The 19,295-nt window shown below is 37.7% G+C and overlaps 1 protein-coding gene across 2 annotated transcripts in view; it reads right to left on the bottom strand.

Annotated features, from left to right (window-relative positions):
- The window catches only part of LRP2 (LDL receptor related protein 2), a gene marked incomplete at both ends in the record, with an annotated part of 118,198 nt that overhangs the window by 74,867 nt on the left and 24,036 nt on the right, over positions 1-19,295 (bottom strand). For both annotated transcript variants that reach the window (XM_082056654.1, XM_082056655.1), the window contains 13 exons: positions 694-886; positions 1,754-1,957; positions 2,895-3,035; positions 3,661-3,863; positions 5,377-5,583; positions 6,345-6,568; positions 8,667-8,836; positions 10,497-10,625; positions 12,919-13,038; positions 13,157-13,300; positions 14,098-14,214; positions 15,414-15,527; positions 15,649-15,759. In XM_082056654.1, coding sequence (XP_081912780.1) covers positions 694-886; positions 1,754-1,957; positions 2,895-3,035; positions 3,661-3,863; positions 5,377-5,583; positions 6,345-6,568; positions 8,667-8,836; positions 10,497-10,625; positions 12,919-13,038; positions 13,157-13,300; positions 14,098-14,214; positions 15,414-15,527; positions 15,649-15,759 — 2,077 coding nt within the window. The remainder of the gene's footprint in view (positions 1-693; positions 887-1,753; positions 1,958-2,894; positions 3,036-3,660; positions 3,864-5,376; positions 5,584-6,344; positions 6,569-8,666; positions 8,837-10,496; positions 10,626-12,918; positions 13,039-13,156; positions 13,301-14,097; positions 14,215-15,413; positions 15,528-15,648; positions 15,760-19,295) is intronic.

Here is a 19,295-nt window from a genome sequence, read left to right as displayed (position 1 = left end):
CCAAGAATCCAAGTTCAACACTATTCTTACAAGATTACTTCCAAAATAGTATACTTAGTTACTAAACATGAAAATTCAATATCCAATAATTAAGAAATTCAGTAGTATAGCAGCAGGAAGCTGAACCATGCTGTGAAAGAAACATTATTTTGGCATGGTCAAATAACACAGAGTATTGAATTAAGCATTTCCAACAAAGAGAAGCATGGCTTCATTTTATGTACACAGAATCATATATTGTCAGGTCTATCTGAAATACAGCCAGTAGTATCCAATATGTTTCAAATAAAGAAATTCAGATAGAAGAAAATAAAGGAACCAAGGTTAGCAACCTGGGAACTGCAAGAATATTAAAAATAATTTAGAAAACCTCCAATGATGAGAAATAGAAAAAGTTCTTTTGCCTGATTATCAACACACAGAAGTAAAAGAAAAAAAAAAAATTGAAGATAATTCTTTTGAGTGCTGCTTTCATGTAGAATCTGTATCACTCTACCCTTTTCTTCGGTTGCTGAATCCTAGGCCAGAATAAAACAAACAAAATAAAGACAAGAGAGCTGAAAAGATATGGTATTTTGGAAAAGAACATAAACTCAAACAGTCCAGAATGAGATGTAAATCTAACCTCAACAATTCTGCTTAACCCATAAATTTGTTCATATAGTTTCAAGTAAAAACCAAAGCTAAACTTACCCAATAACAGGATGAATCACTATTGACCGAGGATTATTTAAATTCTGAACAATAGCTCTCCTAGATTTATCTGCCAGCCTCATCACACTAATGCTCCTGTATCGAGGGTCTGTCCAGTACAGATTCTTTGAGATCCAGTCAAAGGCCAAATCTTCAACGCTTTCCACTCTATTAGCCGTCAGGATTTCTCTTCCTAGAATTTATAACACACATAATGATTGTAAATGTTTAGGAACAGAGGAAATAACATTAATGCAATATTCAGTTCATAAAACCAGTGTTTTCCCTCAGTAAAAACACTGCTTCTGTGCTACTTAATACAAAGGCCAATAAGTGAGGGGAGGTCAAGGCCTTTGCTCCAGGTGAAGGAGATGTATGTTCAGGAGCACAAACCCAAAAGAGGAGAAATAAAGACTAGCCAAAGACAAGACAAAAATCGCTCACTAAGTTTATGCCGAGAGGAGTTTTATGAATGAAGGTCACTGAGGTCAGTGCAGAAAGGACATCCCACTCAGCAGCCAGACCTGACCTGGTCTTTGTACAGTCCTGCTCAGTTGCAGTCTGCCCTTACTCTGACCCAAGGCAGCAAGCAGCTCAGAAGACTATATGCTGACTTAATATATATTTGATCATTGTTATAAATTGGAGAGAAACATTCTTCATTCTACCACAAATATAACTTCCAAAAATCTCTTTTTCTGTATTACAGTACCATAATGAATATCGTGCTCTCTAGATAGGGACATTAAAAAGAGAAACTCAGTTTCATACTACTAAAGGCACACTGGTCTGCATAACCAGCCTGGTGATGACAAACGCTATTTGTGAGAAGTGCTACAAATAGTTCACTCCCAAACAGATTCAGCAAGTTTGTCAAAAAACAGGAGACTTAATGAGCTTGATGATTAGAACATTTTTGACAAATATCTTCCAAATTACTGGACTGACACTGAGATTTATCTGTATATCTCACAATGTGACTTTTTGTGCTTCTTTTCAGAAATAAATATTCTACTCTCCTTACCACAATTACTCTACAGTTCCTAAGAATGATTCTCACCTGAACCATCAGTTTTCTGTTTATAGATCATGTCTTTACTTGTATCTGAAAAAAAAATGGTCTCATCCTGAGCACAGAAATCAATTCCAACAAAGTATGAAGGGCTCCCTGTTACAGGTATGATCACATCTTCCTGGGTGGAGAGATTGAATGGGATCCCCCGCACTGCCATTTGGGATGAAAACAGCAGGAACTGCTGCACAGCTGCAGAACAAAAGATCAGACATAGTCTTTACTTATTCATGAGGTGAGACAATTGAGCATTAATTAACTGTAAAGCTTTATTTTCCTCTGGCAACACTAATAGCCTAGAAATAGAGAAAAGAAGGAGAAAATAGGAATATAAATATACACAGACCTAAAAACTGAAGAAGAAAAACAAAACCCAACCCAGAATATTATGTGATGTGGTCAGGTATTCTGCTTCCATTGTTACTGTGGTCCTAAGACACCTTTACAGAAAAGATTATCTCTGTGTAAGTAGAAACCATCTTCTGTGCTCACCTCTTTAAAATAATCTATTAAAAAAACAATTCACAGGCTTTGTGGTGCCATCATATAACCAGACCATATCTGAGCTGGCCAGATGCATGACCGAATAATAAAACTATAGACAACATATCCAGCCTAATTTGTCAACACACAAGGTAAACTCTCCCATGCGTGACAATTCTGCACTCAAACAGGAAGCAGCGGATTGTTGATGGAAGCACACAGCTCCAAAACTCTATCTCTTATTCATGCTATATGTGTTCAGAGGGAGAAGATCAACCTGATCTGCGCATTACTGCATAGGAAAGCGGGTTTATTTGTTCAAAATAATACAAAATCTGCATATCAGCAAGCACCCACGCTTGATTTCAGTATTAAGAGCTTAATCATACAGTCATCCACAAATATTGCTTATCTAACTCTCTTAAAATGCTTATAAAAGGTGGTGAGTTCAAGTTGTTGTGGCTTGAAATGAACATCAGCAGAAATGATTATATTTAAAGCTGTCAACAAGAGTCGTGATGGAAAAAACATGAAGTCCTTGGCATATTGAACCACAAAGCTATTGAAGGGAGGAAGGATGTTCTAGAAATAACTGGAGAGTTAATGGAATAGTGTTATTTCCAACAATCACACAACATTTTCTTACCAACACAGTGTCGTCCATCTATGTGTAGATCAAAGCCCAGTGTACATCTACAGCGATAACCTAGTCCATCATTATCTGTTTTGTGGCTCAGCACACAGATCTGTTCACATCCCCCATTATTACTTCCACAAGGATTTCTGACTGGAAAACAGTACAGACAGGATTACAACTTCATCTGTTAACCTAATGGCATCATTATCTTGATTTTTTCAACATCCACAATAAATCATTTGGACTTTGTAGGAATTACATCACATGGAAATCATACACCACCAGTTCAACCCTAGAATGCACCGAAATCACATGAGAGCTACCTTGCCATCAAGGTATTCAGCTCTGTACAGAGATACCCAGCAAACACCATTGAGGCCAGAATCTGGGCTGTCAATTTTTGCATATAGATCTGCTTCAGAATTATACCTCACAGAATTCATTCGCAATGCTAGCCTTTTCCATCTGCACCCTCATTGCAGTGTTCAGGAAAAAAAAAAAACAGTCCCAGACACCAATACTGCTCATAAGCACAAGTTTGACTCTCCCAAATATCAATCGATTTAATAAGAAGCCCCCCTTATATGTTGCATTTGGCAGTTCATTAGCTACAGGAGTTGGATGAAACCACTGTGTGATAAAATCCAACCCAGTTTTACAATATAAATTATTAATTATTAGTTCTTCACAGCAAAATGACAGTCTCTCATAATTTTTAACAACTTTCGGTAAGATAGTTCCTAAACCTCCCTTAATAATTGAATTGCTGTCTTACCATACGGCTGCCGGGCAGCATGGTAGACTGTCACTCCATAAGGTCTCAATGAAGACTGGTAGATCACTTGAGGGTTAGATTCTGAAAACTTGTTAGCTTTCACCACTGCCATTTTGGTCCAATCAGTGAAATAAACATTGTGTTCAAATAAAGTGATTCCATATGGGTGAGGAATCAGTGAGCCTCCATGAGCTATTGTTCTCCTGTTATAAAGAGAGTTTTAAAATTACTTACAAAATATTATCTAGAAAATAACTTTATTAACAAAGGACATAGGATTATTAATTCATTCACTTGTTCTTGATTGTACATAGAAGCTGCCAAAGTACAAATGAAGAAGACTAAATGAACTGAAAAGATGAAGCTGAACATACAAGGTACATAAACATAAAAGATACAGCAGTGAAAACAAAGCAACCAAAGTGTTAGCAATTTCCAAGAAAACATAGCGAGTAAAGATGATGGCTCAGAAATGTAGGAAAAGGTCCATAACTACTGAGAGAAAACTAGAGAAAGAGGCCAAACAGAGGAAATCAAAGACATCTGTAGCAATTTTAAATACTCAAGGATGCTTGAGTCTTAAAAAGAAAAAAAAATATGACTGCAACAGCAAGATATTGTGACAATATTTTTCTGGATAAATACTAGGAGATAAAGAGAGACCTTCAAGTCCTCACATAATACATAACAATAACCCTACAATATTATTTTCATAGAGTTATGAAGGAAGGTCTATAAAATCAGACGAATTCTACAGCTCTACTCTAACAGTTTGCCAGGTGATTGAGGTTCATGCTGTAGGCATGCAAGATGAGACACAAGTGGACAGTAAGCTGTATTTTAACGTTCCCCGCAGACTCTGCCATTGCCTCTTGCCCACTTGTACAACATTACACGATTTTTGGTGTTGCTGCAAGTGATAAGTTTTTCTCTCCAAAACCCAGAGATTTCCCTAAACACGTTCTTGTCTTACTACACTCTGATAAAGGAGCAAAGATACCAACATTATTTTTATAATCTTGTTAGTGAAAAAATACACTGAGCAATAAACCTGTCAAATGAGCAGAGGGCTGTTTTTCAAGTCAATATGTAGGAGGTATGCTAAAGGGGACCATTTTTTCCTTGTGCTTGAGCAACAGACTAATCACAGATGCAGAGATAAACGGGCTTCTAAACACTACATGAAAGGAAAGAGTCCCATGCAAACTCAAGGAGTCCTTTCTTGCATGCTGTGATACAGTTTCCCCAGCATCATAGTAGGGTGAGTAATGACTTAATTTCTGACAGCAAAGATCTATAAAATGTATGAAGAGTACTTAATACTCATTACACGAAGAGGTGTGTTGGAGTGGAATATTTCAAATAAATTCATTCATGAAAAAGATGTAAAGAAATTATGATGGAAGACAATGCTTTTAACTCAAAAATAATAAAAAGCGAATGCTATAAAAATGTGAACTGTAGCGGTGTACTATAAAAATGTACATTATAAAAGAAGTGCAATAGGTATCCAGGGCAGGAAAAGGACAAAGAATGATGGAGGAATTAAGAACTGTCTAGAAGTAGCATGACACCAAAAATATCAAGGTACATCACATTCATTATGTTGTAATTTTTATCCTTTGTGTATCTCATTTTGTTAGACAAATCTTGCTTTGAACCTGACACAAAATAATCAGTGTATCTGTAACCTCCAAGGAATAGTATTTCTCCTACCTTTGAAGCCCATCATAAGTTACAGTCTCAATGTAATCAAAGCGGCTGTCAACCCAGTAAAGTCTCTTTGATACAATATCGAGAGTTATTCCAGCAGGCCAGCCTAGTTTTGTTTTTATCAAATCCTGACGGTTTGTGCCATCCATGAAGGCCCTTTCCACTTTAGGATCACCAGATAGACTATCCCAGTCTGAGAAAAACAAATAACTGTAAAGGAAAAAAAGTAAGCAAAGAAGTCCCGTGTTTCCTCAAGATTTTACAAAAGACTCAGCATTTTACATGGAATTTAAAATCAGTGCCCTTTCAGGACAGAGCTTGATTCCTAGCTAGCACACTATAAAAATACACTTTATACCTCCTGCCTAAGAAGTAATTTGCATTTTCTTTTATAGAATGAATCCAAACGACATCAGCAACACTGTTTCCTTAGTAAAATACAGATGATAGTGTACTGCCAGAAATAAACCAGTGACAAATAGAAACATCAAGAAAGCAGCACCCATCACTACAAGCTGCATGAAATTTCTCTTCCGACTCTCTGAGGATCCAAGTTTTCGTGGCTCACACACATTTTTGAAGCATGTTGGGTTGAGATACACTAGCTTCCCTGGTGTCACTTTGCCACTTTATTTCGGACAGTAGGAGGTCTGTGAATGGTATCACAATCCTCCAGGGTAACTTCTACTCTTCTGCAGGGCAATTCCACAGATCCCCTGGTTTTCAGAGCTGCTCATGCACATACAACTCTAGCCATAAAACAGATTCCACACACTGGGAATAAAAGCAATGCACAGCCCTCCCACAACAATTCAGTGTGTAGAATAGATCAGAATAGAATGTAAATGTTTAAAACATTTTACATCTGATTCTAAAATGACCGCTCTAGCTACTTCTTAGTGCTCCTCCTCTTGCCTGGGTATGAAGAAATTTCTGACATCTTTTACCATTGCCCAACACATATCACTTACCCAACAGTGGGATCAAGCGCTATTCCTCTAGGATTTCCGAGATTTTCAGCAATAAGAGTCACACGGTTTGTTCCATCCAAGTTAACCATATCGATTCTGTTCACACTAGTCTCGACCACGTAGAGTTTATTGTTAACCCAATCCACTGCTAGATTTTCAGGTGTGTCAACCGAAATATTTAAAACTTCTTGGAAATCAGAGCCATCAATATTAATAGAAAAAACCTGAAAACAACAAAACATTGTCAGTACCCACATGATATTTTGCTAATCACAAGACACATGGCACCTGTCCTTTATCATCACATTGAACACAGAACCACAATCAGCCACTAGATACAGCCAAGTTACTCACTAAGCTATTCCTTAGCTTAAGGTTTCTTGCAAAAATTTGGAAAACAATGCAAAATCTCCAGGAAGCTTGCCTTCAACTAGCATTTCTGCAAAATGGACAACGTAATGGACTAAAATAGCCTTGTGCTTTAGCAAACATGACAAATTCCTGGATTAAAGAAAAACAGATGAGGAAAGTACGTCTTGCTTTCCTGGAATCTAGCAAAACCCTGTATTTTCATTAATTGAAACCAAACCAACATGCTTTAGCAAAGCTCTCATCAGTGACCAGAATCAAGAGGGGGAGCTCTTACTGCACCAGCCACTCAAGGGAAATTGCAAAGAAAAGAAAGCGAAAGCTCTCCCTCCTGACAGAAAGAAGGCTATACGTTGCTTCTGGTCTCCTTTATTTAAGCCTGGGTTATATGAAAAGCTAGGAATTACTATCCCTTTTTTACCAAAAAAGCATGAGATTTGGAATGTATTTAAATGAAAACACAGATTACCACAAGTAAATGTATGCAAGAAAAATATGAGCTGAAATAGTTATATCATTTTAAATATTCTTCAGCTCCAGGTAACAATAATCAAGCGAACCATTTAACTGCCTATTCTGTTCTTTGGAAACCTTGTTGATAGAAGAGCTTATGGGCATGAGGTTATCAGGCAGTACACTAAGTGAGATAAAGATGACATAGAACACAACCCACAATTTTCTAGTTTAGTTTACATGGTAATCTCTCTCTCTCAAAGCAAACAAAACAAAAACAAAAACAAAAAAAAGACAACCAAAACAAATCCCTTATTTCAAGACATCAGGAGGAAAAAACAACAGCCATCCCATAAGAAAATTTCCTATGTCCTTGTTTTCATCTGGGTGTTCTAGCTAGGACTTGATTAAATTAATAAATCCTAATTAATAAATTAGCATTTAACTATAGTGGGGCAGATAAAAAGGCAGTCCTGGCCATCTGGTGGTGCAGTGAAAAAAAATCCATATCATCTTTTGTTGATGCTTTTTACAGAGGTAGCATAAATCTCCTGTCTCATAAAAGTTCAGATTTGACCCTGACTTAATTCAGCCCTTGTCAATGCAATTGCAATAATGGGAACTCAATGCAGTGAAAATAAAAATGCCAGAATTACAAACAAGTCAAAAATTGTGCATATCAATCCTGTCTTACTTGACAGCCATGCAGTTTGCTGTCCAACAGAACCAACATGGCACTGTAGCAGAAACTATAGTGACACCAAACCAATCCATAGGTGGTGTCAGCAGGCAGGAAGCCCTGGATTCTCCTGCGCTCTGCATTACAGTCAACATGGGGATGAAGATTGTGGAGTTTCAGCATTCAACCTAGGACATTTTTTGTTTCAGTGTTATGCACTGAGAAAAAGAACAAGAGTGAAGTCCAAATTTCACAAGGGTCTCCAGACTGGTTTTTTAAATTACTCTGTTTTACTTTATCTTGAAGCTACAATGTTTCCTCTTAAAAAAAAAAAAAAAAAAAAAGGTAACAAAATATTGGCTCATTACACAAAATACTGTCAATATTTTGTTATCCAAGCTCAATTACAGTGTCATTTGAAGTATATGAAGAAATGTGATTTTTATCATCTTGGAAGGCACACAGCTTTTACATTTTAAATGATCATGTTTCAAAAAATTACCAACAAAAATTTCTTCAGTTTTGAAAGAATGTCTACTATTTCTCTTAATTAGTTTTTTGGACTCCATCTCGAGTAAAATTAAAAGTTGCTCAAGACATTCTCATATAATAGGATTCTTTGTTTAATATGTCACATGTAATAGTATAGCTTGAAAAATGCAGTCATTAACATAAAACATTTCAAGGAGCTTTTTTGTTAGAAAACAAAAATACAGCCAGCTTCAGGTCTCAAAAATGAAGGGCTATCAACACATTCTGCCTCTTGCAGTTCTCCAATTCCACATACACAAAAATATATTCTTCCTGAAATTTCTACCCACCTTATCTTGTACTGTATCAGTCCAAAAGATTCTGTGCAAATAAAAGTGAAAGTCCACTCCAACTGCAACCCCACGATTCTGTGACTGCACCAAAGTACGAAAACTTCTTCCATGAAGATCTCCAATCAGCAAATCACGGCCATTGGAAAAGATAAGTGATGCAACACCAGCTGAAAACAGGGGCGACATATAAATATATGACTACTCTGCAGGCAAGCTATTTTGCAAGGGGGCATTGAAATATATAAACACTCATTCATACACTCTGAACAGAAAGGTTTATATAGATGCTCAGATTACAATCTGTATAAATGTTTCCATGTGAGTACTAACCTGCGCTGATTTGCCTTTGGTTTCTAGACCTGGAGCAAACCAGGCAGGAATAGGAATTTAAAGCTTTATCAGGTAAAACTTTTACAAAACCCCTGTGCATCTAAACTTCAAAAGACTGTTTCTACTCTTCTATTTCCTTGCTTTTGCTCCCTTAATCAAAGCACAAACCTTCTCAAGATTTTTCTGTTCCATGCAATTCAGATATTCCTTGATTCTAGCAGGCAAGCCATGTTTCTTATCTTTTTTATGTACTGCTCTATCCTATCTACTTTCTTCATTCTGTCATTGCACCAGAAAATCTCTGCTGTGTCTTACAACAGAAGAGATTCCAGCAACTCTTTGAAGGAAAACTCACCTTCAAAGTAGATGCCTGTTGGTCTATGTCTGACAAGAATATATTTAAGTCCAAATCCTATTCACCCTACACATAAAACCTGAACCAATTAAAGCAAAAATGAATCCATGGAAACTGAGTTTGAGCAGGTATGAAATTCCTCCATTAATAAGACAGAAAACCAACAACTCATTGGCCCAAAACTCATACTAATTTGAATGGAAAGCTTCTTATGAAAGATAAAGAATTTTTCTGGAAACAGAACAATGTTCCCAAGTGCTGGCATATGCGTGTCGTAATACACTCAAGCACAATTCATTAGCTCTAAAAATTCCCAATTTTTTGAGGACATACTTAGAAAATTGCAGGATGAGACTGCTCTGCAGACGTGGCTGAAGAAAGAAGGAAGAAGGAGGGAACTGGGCAGTTTCTGCTTTTCTAAGAAGCAAGACTGCTAATCAGCTATGCCAGTCAGGGACTCCCAACCCCACTGAGCTCCTGCAGGCAGGAAATCCTGCCTCACACAAAAGCCTGTTGGGCTATCATATCTCCACAAAGAAGGGCTTCCCAGGGCCAGCTTTCCAAGCAGAGTAGGAGGTGAACAACCCGGAGCAGCTGGCTTACTGAAAGGCAAGCATTCCTGCAGAGTTCAGACTTGGGGATGCTGGAAGCCAAGAGCATGGCTTCACTCACAGGCAAGTGTCTGAGCTCACCATTCAGCAAATCCAGCTTCTTGCACGGCACAGTCCCTCTAGAAAAAGTGAGGTTTCCTGATTTCTTGATTCCTCTGAGTGCCACAGAGAGCCGGTGAGGGAACTGCCTCCCACAAGAGCACGATTTTGTCTATTAAGGAGGGCTCTGGCAATGACCTCCCAACTCTGTGGAAGTCAGGAATGCTGAGAAAGCACTGGAGCCTGGAAGACATTGTTTTGAGGAGAAGCAGCCCTGATGAGGCTCCACCAGCCTACAGGTGCCAGTAGGTGTGGAGTCTCTTGTGATGTTTGCTGCTGTTCTGAACGCTGTCCTGACCTTATGTCCTAATGGCCAGAATTAAGTTAAAATCAAAGACAGTTGTATGGCATAGCCATGCAAACCAACCCATTTTGCCCAGCTCTATCTATCAGTCCAACAACAGGAAGACACTTGCACTGCTGCACACTCACCTGAAGTGTTGGCCCGACAATGCCGGTGATGCTCTAGGAAATAACCTTCCACACAGTGGCACTGGTGATGTCCCACACGATCTTCACACAGCTGGTCACAAACACCCCACATTTTGCAGTCATCAAAATCTGTCAAGTGAATAAGGCATATTTATAAACAATGCTTTGTATAAAAGGGATGCCATTAGATTTGGGAAGCTGCAAGTTTGTCCTCTCTGCTTCCTTTGTATCTGTTTGCAAAACTGTGGCATGGGAAAAGAGGTTTTATATGTTTTTCCACAAACATTTCCATTTTCTATTTCTGGATAACAACTGATGTTTGCTGCCCAGGGACCTATCTGTGCCCTTCCTTCTCCTCCCTGCCCCCCAAAAAATAACCTCACACCTGCCAGTGGAATAGGAAAAATCATTGGAAGTGATGTCCTTGTCTACCCTCCACAATACAGAATATGTCTACGTGGTATTCTTCCTGCAACTAATCTGTACGCTTTCCAAAAAGACACTCATGGCTGAATTTAAGCCCACTTTGAAGGAGAACCCTACCTTTATGTCAGTGCAGTGCTCAAGCTAAGAAGTCCTGCTAAGAGGCAGTGATTATTAGCTCAGACTTGGTACCATGCAAACAACTGTCTGATTTCCAATGAAAGCTGGCTGTGCACCAGAACCAGCCAGCAAAAAGGACAAAGTTCACTTTGACATGCAAAATACCATATAGGTAGAGACTGCAGTTAGGGTGACCCAGCAAGTTCTCACCGATGTGCTGTACAAGCAATTTCTAGGGTTGCTGCAGAATCTTTTACTTCTAAAATTGTGAAATATTTAACTAGTCATCTTTTAAAGACAAGGATTTAAAGACTTTGATTTTCTAAAACAAAAACCACTGTCTGGTGTTTCATCCTATGTGTGGTTAAAGCCCAGATTTCTGACACTACTTAACTCATGGTTTTGACATTAGAAGTCTGACTTCCTTCACCTGAAAACCTGAGTAGAATCAGTACGTTACATTGCTGGAAGCTGGTAATTCTACTCTTAAGCCAAAAAAGGAGAAAATGAGAACTCGAATGTTCTTCCTACTGTAACTTCTGGTTTCAAACATTTATTGAAACATAAGTGAAAATGAAATATTTCCTAGGTAGTACATTTTGGTACTCAAAATATGTTGTTCTCAGTAACCTTCCAGTATATAGTGAGCCAGAAGCAAACCAGAAGAGAAGACAAACTGAAAAGATTACGTTTACAAACAGTAATACACTTTGCTAACATGATAGTTTCATTCTTCTGGTCTTAAACCAAAAAAGCTGATTTAAACTTAGATCTGGAAATATACACTACTGACTGTGAGCCATTCCCCCATGGCAAGTTTGCTCCCACTACAAATATCTGCCTAGATCTCAGCAAACCAAGATACAGTGACTTGGATTTATGAGCCAGAAAGAGACAGCTGGGTTTACAGGGCAGTCAAAGAACAGAAGACACTGAGTCTGCACCAGGTTTGCGAATGTGTCCTTCACATATTTCCCACATAAGTGAAAGAACAGAGTAAATGCGGTGCCTGGAGTCAGTGCATTGATTCCTCCTCTCTATTAAGAGCAACCATGCTGTTGCTAGGCCTCCCAGTATTCTTGAAAATACAGAAACCTCATCAGACACCGAACACCTGGACTACTTCTAATGGCACAAACACCATAGCTTGCGTTGAAAACCCATAACAGGTATTTATCCAGTTTCTTTTATTAGGCAGTGCAAAACTTTCATGATTCTGAAGTTACTCTATTTCCAGTTACCAAGAAAAATAATTTGTATTACCAAGGGTTTGTGCTACCAAGTTACAGCAGTTATAGAATAGAAATGAAACAACAAAATACCTTGCTTATCATTATGTTCTTGCAAATATTCATCATTTTAATGTAACTAATGTATGCACTGAACTGTCATAGGAGATACAGCCATTTCATAGAGCAAATACAAAGCACCCTTTTCATTTGGAAGTATGATGCTCTACTGCCTTCACATGCAGCCACTTTCAAAAAGTACAAACCACTTCAATATCATTAAGTGTTTTTCCAGGCATACAACAAAACACATCCCTGGAGCAGAAACAAATTCTACCCATCCAACCATTAAAAACCTGTAAAAAAACGTGATAATAAAGCAACCATCTAAGAGTAGATCTTCTTAAACATAACCATATTCTATGTCTTTAATGGTTTTATTGAAAGAGATATTTATGTTATCTCTCTGGTTTGTTTCTGTGTCAACCTGCTGCCATGGTACTACTTAGATTTTTATTCTTTTTCTGACTCGCAAGATTTCCTATTTGCTAGCATATTCACCCATCTGGAACTTACCTTTCTGGAATCCAGACTTTCCCAATAAGCTATGAGAAGGTACTAGATATCTGCAGGCACTGTACTTCACTTACCAACACAAGTACGGCTGTCATTACTACTGATTATATATCCTGCAGGGCAATAGCACATCCCTCCTGATGGAGAAGAATGACAGCGATATTGGCAACTCAGAGCAGCACAGTTTGATATGTCTAAAAAGGAAATAAAATAGTTCAGAAACACAATTACATGTATTACCAGTAGAACATATTTTTGCCTTACTAATAGTTACAAAGCTATAGTCAGTGTGCTTTTGATCCTAATACATACTGCAGTGTCTGCCCGCCGTGATGTTCGTTTCATCTTCTCCCGCAGGGCAGTCGGCAGCCCCGTCACACACCTTCCCAACAGGAATGCAGTGCCCGGAGCCAGGGCAGGCCCACTCTCCCGGGTAGCACTCATGGTGGCCACTTTCTGGGGGAAAGAAAAACGAGGATAATTGAGGAATATCTTTCAAATAATACTTAGAATTTCTTCCCTAACAGCTTCCCAAACATCTTTGTCCTTCATTACTCAGTTTCTGGTTCTTGCACACAGCTGGGAAAGACTAAGAAAGAACCATCTCTACTTCCTTGTCATTTTACCTTCGAAGTACAATGCAAACAATACTCATGCAGACTTGTAAATCCTTCTAGTTTTCTGTGTTGTAGAACCATTTAACTTAAGACTAACTGGTACACCAGAAATGGAATGAGAGTTTTCTGGTTTCAAAACAGGCAAAGGCTGTCTGGATAGATAGAATAATGCTCATTGTAGGAAAGGCCGATGAAAAAGAAAATGGTGCACTTTCATTCATTAAAATTTCTGTTTCTCACATAACAAATCTTGGCAAAACTGAGTTATTTTCATTTTTAACCAATTGATTTTGTTATTAGGCACCTCGTGTCTCTTAATAGGTGACCTGAAAAAACCTCCACAGGAAAAAAAAAAAAAAAAGAGGAAGAAAAGATGAGAAAGAAAAAAATGATGATGCTATATGCTAAACTTAGTTTGCATCATACTCATTATCACAGTGATAACTCTCATACACACCCCAATAAAAAATATTGTATAAGACAAAAAAAAAAAAAAAAAGGAAAAAGAAAAAAAAGAAAAGAAAGAAATTCTATGGTTTTCACAGAATTAAAATAGATTCAGAACATCTTCATCGGAAAAAAAATCATAGAAGTAGCTTAGGGAGATCATCATTAGAAGTTAGCATTAGTATGTACCGCATCCTCTTTCATCTTCATTATCTTCACAATCATCATCTCCATCACATATCCAGCTCTGATGAATGCAACGACCACTTGGGCAAGTGAAGAAGTTTCCTCTGCAGGTTGCGTAAGCTAAGGAAAGAAACATGAGAAAATGAAACTACTGTAAGTGACAAAAAGGTTAGAAATAGTTATATTGTCTCATAGATGAATAATCATTCATAATTTCTCCCAAAAAATGGAGCCAGTTCTATATCTTGTATCCATTGTAAACACTGATGGTTTGCTCTGGTTTTAGGTATGAACTTTATTTTAGAATGCTCCGGTTCTTTATATAAATAAAGATAAGTCTAAATTTATCAATTAGTAGTGCAACAAGATGCAGAGCACCTTATTAACAAGGTTCCTGAACGTGGACATGACAAGGAAATAATAATCCAGACACCATGAGGTGAAATATTTGTATGCCTTGTACTCAGAGAAAAAGAGTAAAAAAGTCAATTAACATTTATGTCATAGCCCTCCATGGTTGGAAGGATGCTCTGCTAAGAGTTCAAAAACATCTGTGGTTCCTACAAAGGACAGGCATTGCCAAACACATAAAACAGAAATATTCAGGGGGTGTGCAAGGAGATGTGTATAATCACACTATTGTGAGGTCCTTGGTAGGGCATAGCAACTAAATGGCAATATGTGGACTTCCTACAATGCAGAATATAGAGCTAACTTAGATCCTATAATCAGTGGAAGACCTTTTTAAATACATACATCACATGAGTGATAATTCAACAGCCATGATTCTGGCTGGAGATGCAATACTTTGGAATACCCTGATTGTGAAGAAAAGAACAAGCAAGAAATTTCCTTATGTGAACATCTGAAGGACAACCTTCTGTACAGTTATCTCTCTGTGAAGTTGTACATTATAGTCACTGGGAATAACTCCCTTCTATTGGAAAATAAGAATGTGAAAGAGACAAACACATTTGAACAAAAAACAATAGCATGCTGTAGGTAACCTTTGGGTTATACTGAAATAAGAAAACAGCAACAACCTGAAGAAGTGAAACTATATGGGTTAGGAAGCAAAATGTCACTGAATCTAGCAAATTCATATTGTAACCACACACCCAGGCACTTAGCAGCAAAGAGCACCTGAAAAAAGTCTATCAGAGTAGAACTGCAATTTTCACCTTTCCATACAAAAAAGTCCTTGCAGCACAGTGGCCAGCTTTTGATGGCCATACAGCCAAGAGATCTACTTCCTGCCATCTGCTTGAACCAGTTCTTAATAAAACAATTAAAGAAAGTAGGAAAAAAAAAAGTCATACTGCAAGAGTTTTCATCACTTCCATCTCCACAGTCATCATCATGGTCACAGATAAAGGCTTGTGGGATGCATTCTCCATTAGCACACTGAAACTGTGTATTGGTACATCCATGTGCTGAAAGAGATTTTAGCACAGAAAGAAATACAGAAAATCTGTCAGGAAACTACAGTCTTTAACTTTAAAAGAAGGTCTATAAAGCATATTCCTTTGGGATCACTCTGCATGTGGTACTTACTGCAATTAGCTTCATCAGAAGAATCTCTGCAATCAACTTTGCCATCACATCGCTGGCTTGCATTAAAACATGCTCCATTTGCACATGATAACTGTTCACATCTTGGGTAGTCTACATAAGAAATACTTCAGTATTAGCACGAATGTTAGACTATAGTGTATTATGAGTTTTATATACCCAGTGTCAACAGAATATCTTGATTTATAGGAAAACAAAGAAGAAATACAAAACTTCCCATACTACTACTGGCAAACAACCCATTTATTCAGTATACCATCTCCTCCAACAGATATTTAAGAATAACCTCCTGACAGATGCTACAAAACCTCACAAGAAACAAGGGAAAAATCAGATGCCCTCCTGCACTCCAAAAAGATTTGCAACCCAAGCAGTTTACACTATGATAAAAAACAATGCAACATGAAAGGAGATCAAGTGGTGAACATTTATTTTTATTTACTTGCACCTCAGTTTTATATTTGCCAATCAAAGTGCTTAGGTAGAAAAGGAATTCCTGAAATTTACAGTTCCTAGGTCCTCTTGGAATGTCATGAGTTCTCACACTCAGAAACTTCAAGTTTTTGTGGCTTTTTTCTAATTAAGCCAAATACATTAAACTTCTAAGTCCACCATCAACTTTATGACCTTTGGTTTTTATTACTTATTTTCCCATTCCCAAACCAGAAAAGATTCTGCAGAATGAATTATTTTAGTGTTTCTGCCTGTTCTACTTATGTAGGTGGCCTACAGGTCAATACAAGGGATTATTTCAAACAACTTAAAACCAATTCTGAAAATACTTATGCATACAGACAGTGAGTTCAGTGGAACTATCCAACAAATTAAGCATGTGCACGTGCTGGAGTTGAGTAGGAGAACATGAGCTTAGTTTAGCTCATTGCCATGTAGACAAAAGTTACTTCTTTCAAGAAAACTGCAAGTATGAAAGCAAATAATTGCCATTTTTAGAAGTGAGATTATTAAACCTTTGCCTCTATACAGGCAAATAAATGCCTGCAGGCAGATAAATGAACTCAAGAAGCAGAATAGTCAAATTTCATTTTGCACCTTTTAGATTTTCGGTTTTAATTCTTATCCCATTTTACTTCCATCCAAGTTAATAAAGCAGAGAACAAGTTTTCACTTAGGCACATTTTTCATTCATATTCTTGGAATTCAAAACATGGATTATAAAATTACTCAAGCAGAACTCAGAAAAGCTTTTTTCCAGGCAGTGGCAAACTCACTTCTACTGTTCTGTATATCATCACATTCCCACTAAACTTCAATCACCTACGAAATAAGCTTACATTATTTTCTTTCTTTCACCTTGCTTTTAATTGTGAAGAGCCTCCAACATGAACATTGTTTCACCTATCTTTTCCTCTCAAGAACCTTTGGCTAATTGCAGCAAACTGCAAATAAGAGATCTTTTCCCAGTGACTACGGTTCCTAGAAGATAATACAAGCCTTGTGAAAATGAGGAAATCCAACTGTGTTCATTCCAGTGCTCAGGAAGAAAGGGAGCTCTTCTTTCTCTCCCCTTCCTCTCAGGCATCTCTTTTTCTTAGCCAAAATACTTCTCCACAATCTGTCTTCCCTGCGGTATGCCAGCATCTCAGTTGCAAAATATAAACAACTGGCACATGACAGATGAGGCACCTTGCTCTTTGTAACCCACGAAGTTTTGGGGCACCAGTTGCAAACACATTTAAATGGCATGTTTTGATATACACACATGGAAAATGCTTGAAATCCACATCACAGGAATTGCTAAATCTACATTGTTTTGCCCTCTGTCTAACACTGTTGTTCTCCAAGCTGGAAGCAAACCCATGCAAAAACAGTAACAGGAAACAGTTGCACTTCTAAACTGTCCCTGGTGGAAGTATTTCCTTCACCCTGAACTTCTGCCTTGCCCTGTAGCTGTTACATGTAACTTGTCCAATATCAAGGACATTAACCTCTGACCATGGCCCTTTCCTTCCTGCTTGGAGTACAAGCCTTATGATATCTTCAGTTCTTGATTTTTGCTCGCTTTCAACCTCATCTCTGCAAATGCATCCACCTGGCTTCTCACTTCCAGACCACAACAGCTATTTAGCGTAGCGAACGAGAGGCAAGAATGAACAGGTTATAGAGCTGACCCATGGCAGCAACTCAACACCCAAATTAGAATTAAAAATCCAGATTTTTCTGGGCCTCCATTCAGCCCCTCAGCCTCAAACAATACATCTTTAAATTCTTGCCCTTTCCCTCTCATGGCCTTAGAGCAGTTCTCGGCCACCAGAGCTGTGATCAGGAAGACTATTCTGTCAGTCACAACAAAGCAACATAGACATAGCTGGGATTTTCACTTTTCAACTACAAAGCTGAGGCAGGAGAGAGAATTCTACCTTTAATTGAAAGAGATAAAGTACATAACACAGAAAAATGACACCAGTATTGGCTGCTTACTCCAAAAAAGTATTTGTTACCCCACATAATATGCCATTTCATTCTACATTTCTAAAGTTTTAAAATGGAAGTATTTCATAGCTGCTGACCATTAAGAACGCCGGAAAAACAACCTGATATATCTATATATTTAAAGAAACTTTTTTAAACCCAGCATTTTATGAAATCATAACAGCTTCAACGCACTAATTACATGACCTGCAGCTGAAACATTGTTCTGATGTTTATCTTAGCCTCTACTTGGGTAGTTTTCCCTTGCTGTTAATCCCATTAGCAGTAAAATGGACTAAGGCTTTGAATTCCTCTGTTCTATTTTTCTACATGCTTAATTGCTGAGTTACTTCATATTGGTGACATTTTATATTTGACTAGTTTCTTAAATAACGTTACTTATTCAGCAACACAATTTTATCCTCTCTACAATCTAACTCTGCTTCCAGAGAGATCAGTGAGTGCAAGGCATAAGTAAACAGACATGATAATTTTGCATATTGTTATGTTCCATGAAACAACAGTATCAATTCTATATAGTTTTTTTCTTTCATTGCTCATGAAAGTTTCATTTTTATTTATGAAACCATTTAATGTAAATTAAGTAAGGGAAAAATAGTTACAAAGGAAAAGGCCCAAATAGTTATTAATACATTCATCTTATATTTTTTTATATCAGTTAATGTGGAAAAGGAAATGGATGAAGCAGTGAGGAAAATTAATATTCAAAGCAAATATTAGAATCTGCTTTAAAACATTAAAATATAGCACTTATACTAATCCATACTGTATAGCTGATCATAAAAATTGCCAAATTATTAATGTTATGTTACGGCTTCTGTTTAAAGTTCCAGGCCTTGAAAAGACAGAAAATCAAAAAAATTAACCAGTCTTTCTGGAAAGGTCTTGTCATTACATTCTTCTTAAATATCTTGTCTTCAGCACCATCGCATTTCTGTAAACTAGTCCAACACTCCTACTTTCAACTTTCTAAGTCACAGTCATTCTTCTGTCTTAGAGAGACTGTCAACACATATTGTAATAAAGCAGAGTGGAGGCTGTTGAATGACGTGAGGCAGTCCTGCTCCCCAGGGCTGCACGTGCTACTGGCCGGCACAGCAGGGACTGGTTTCCTACATGGCAGCAGAGCGCTACTGCTAAGGTATCTAGAGGCCCTTTTCCTAACTGCCTCTCCATTT

This window comes from Streptopelia decaocto, assembly GCF_964273445.1.
Source record: "Streptopelia decaocto genome assembly, chromosome: 6".
Lineage (NCBI taxonomy): Eukaryota > Metazoa > Chordata > Aves > Columbiformes > Columbidae > Streptopelia > Streptopelia decaocto.
The sequence above is the reverse complement of the archived record's forward strand: the minus strand, read 5'-3'. Positions and strand labels throughout refer to the sequence as shown.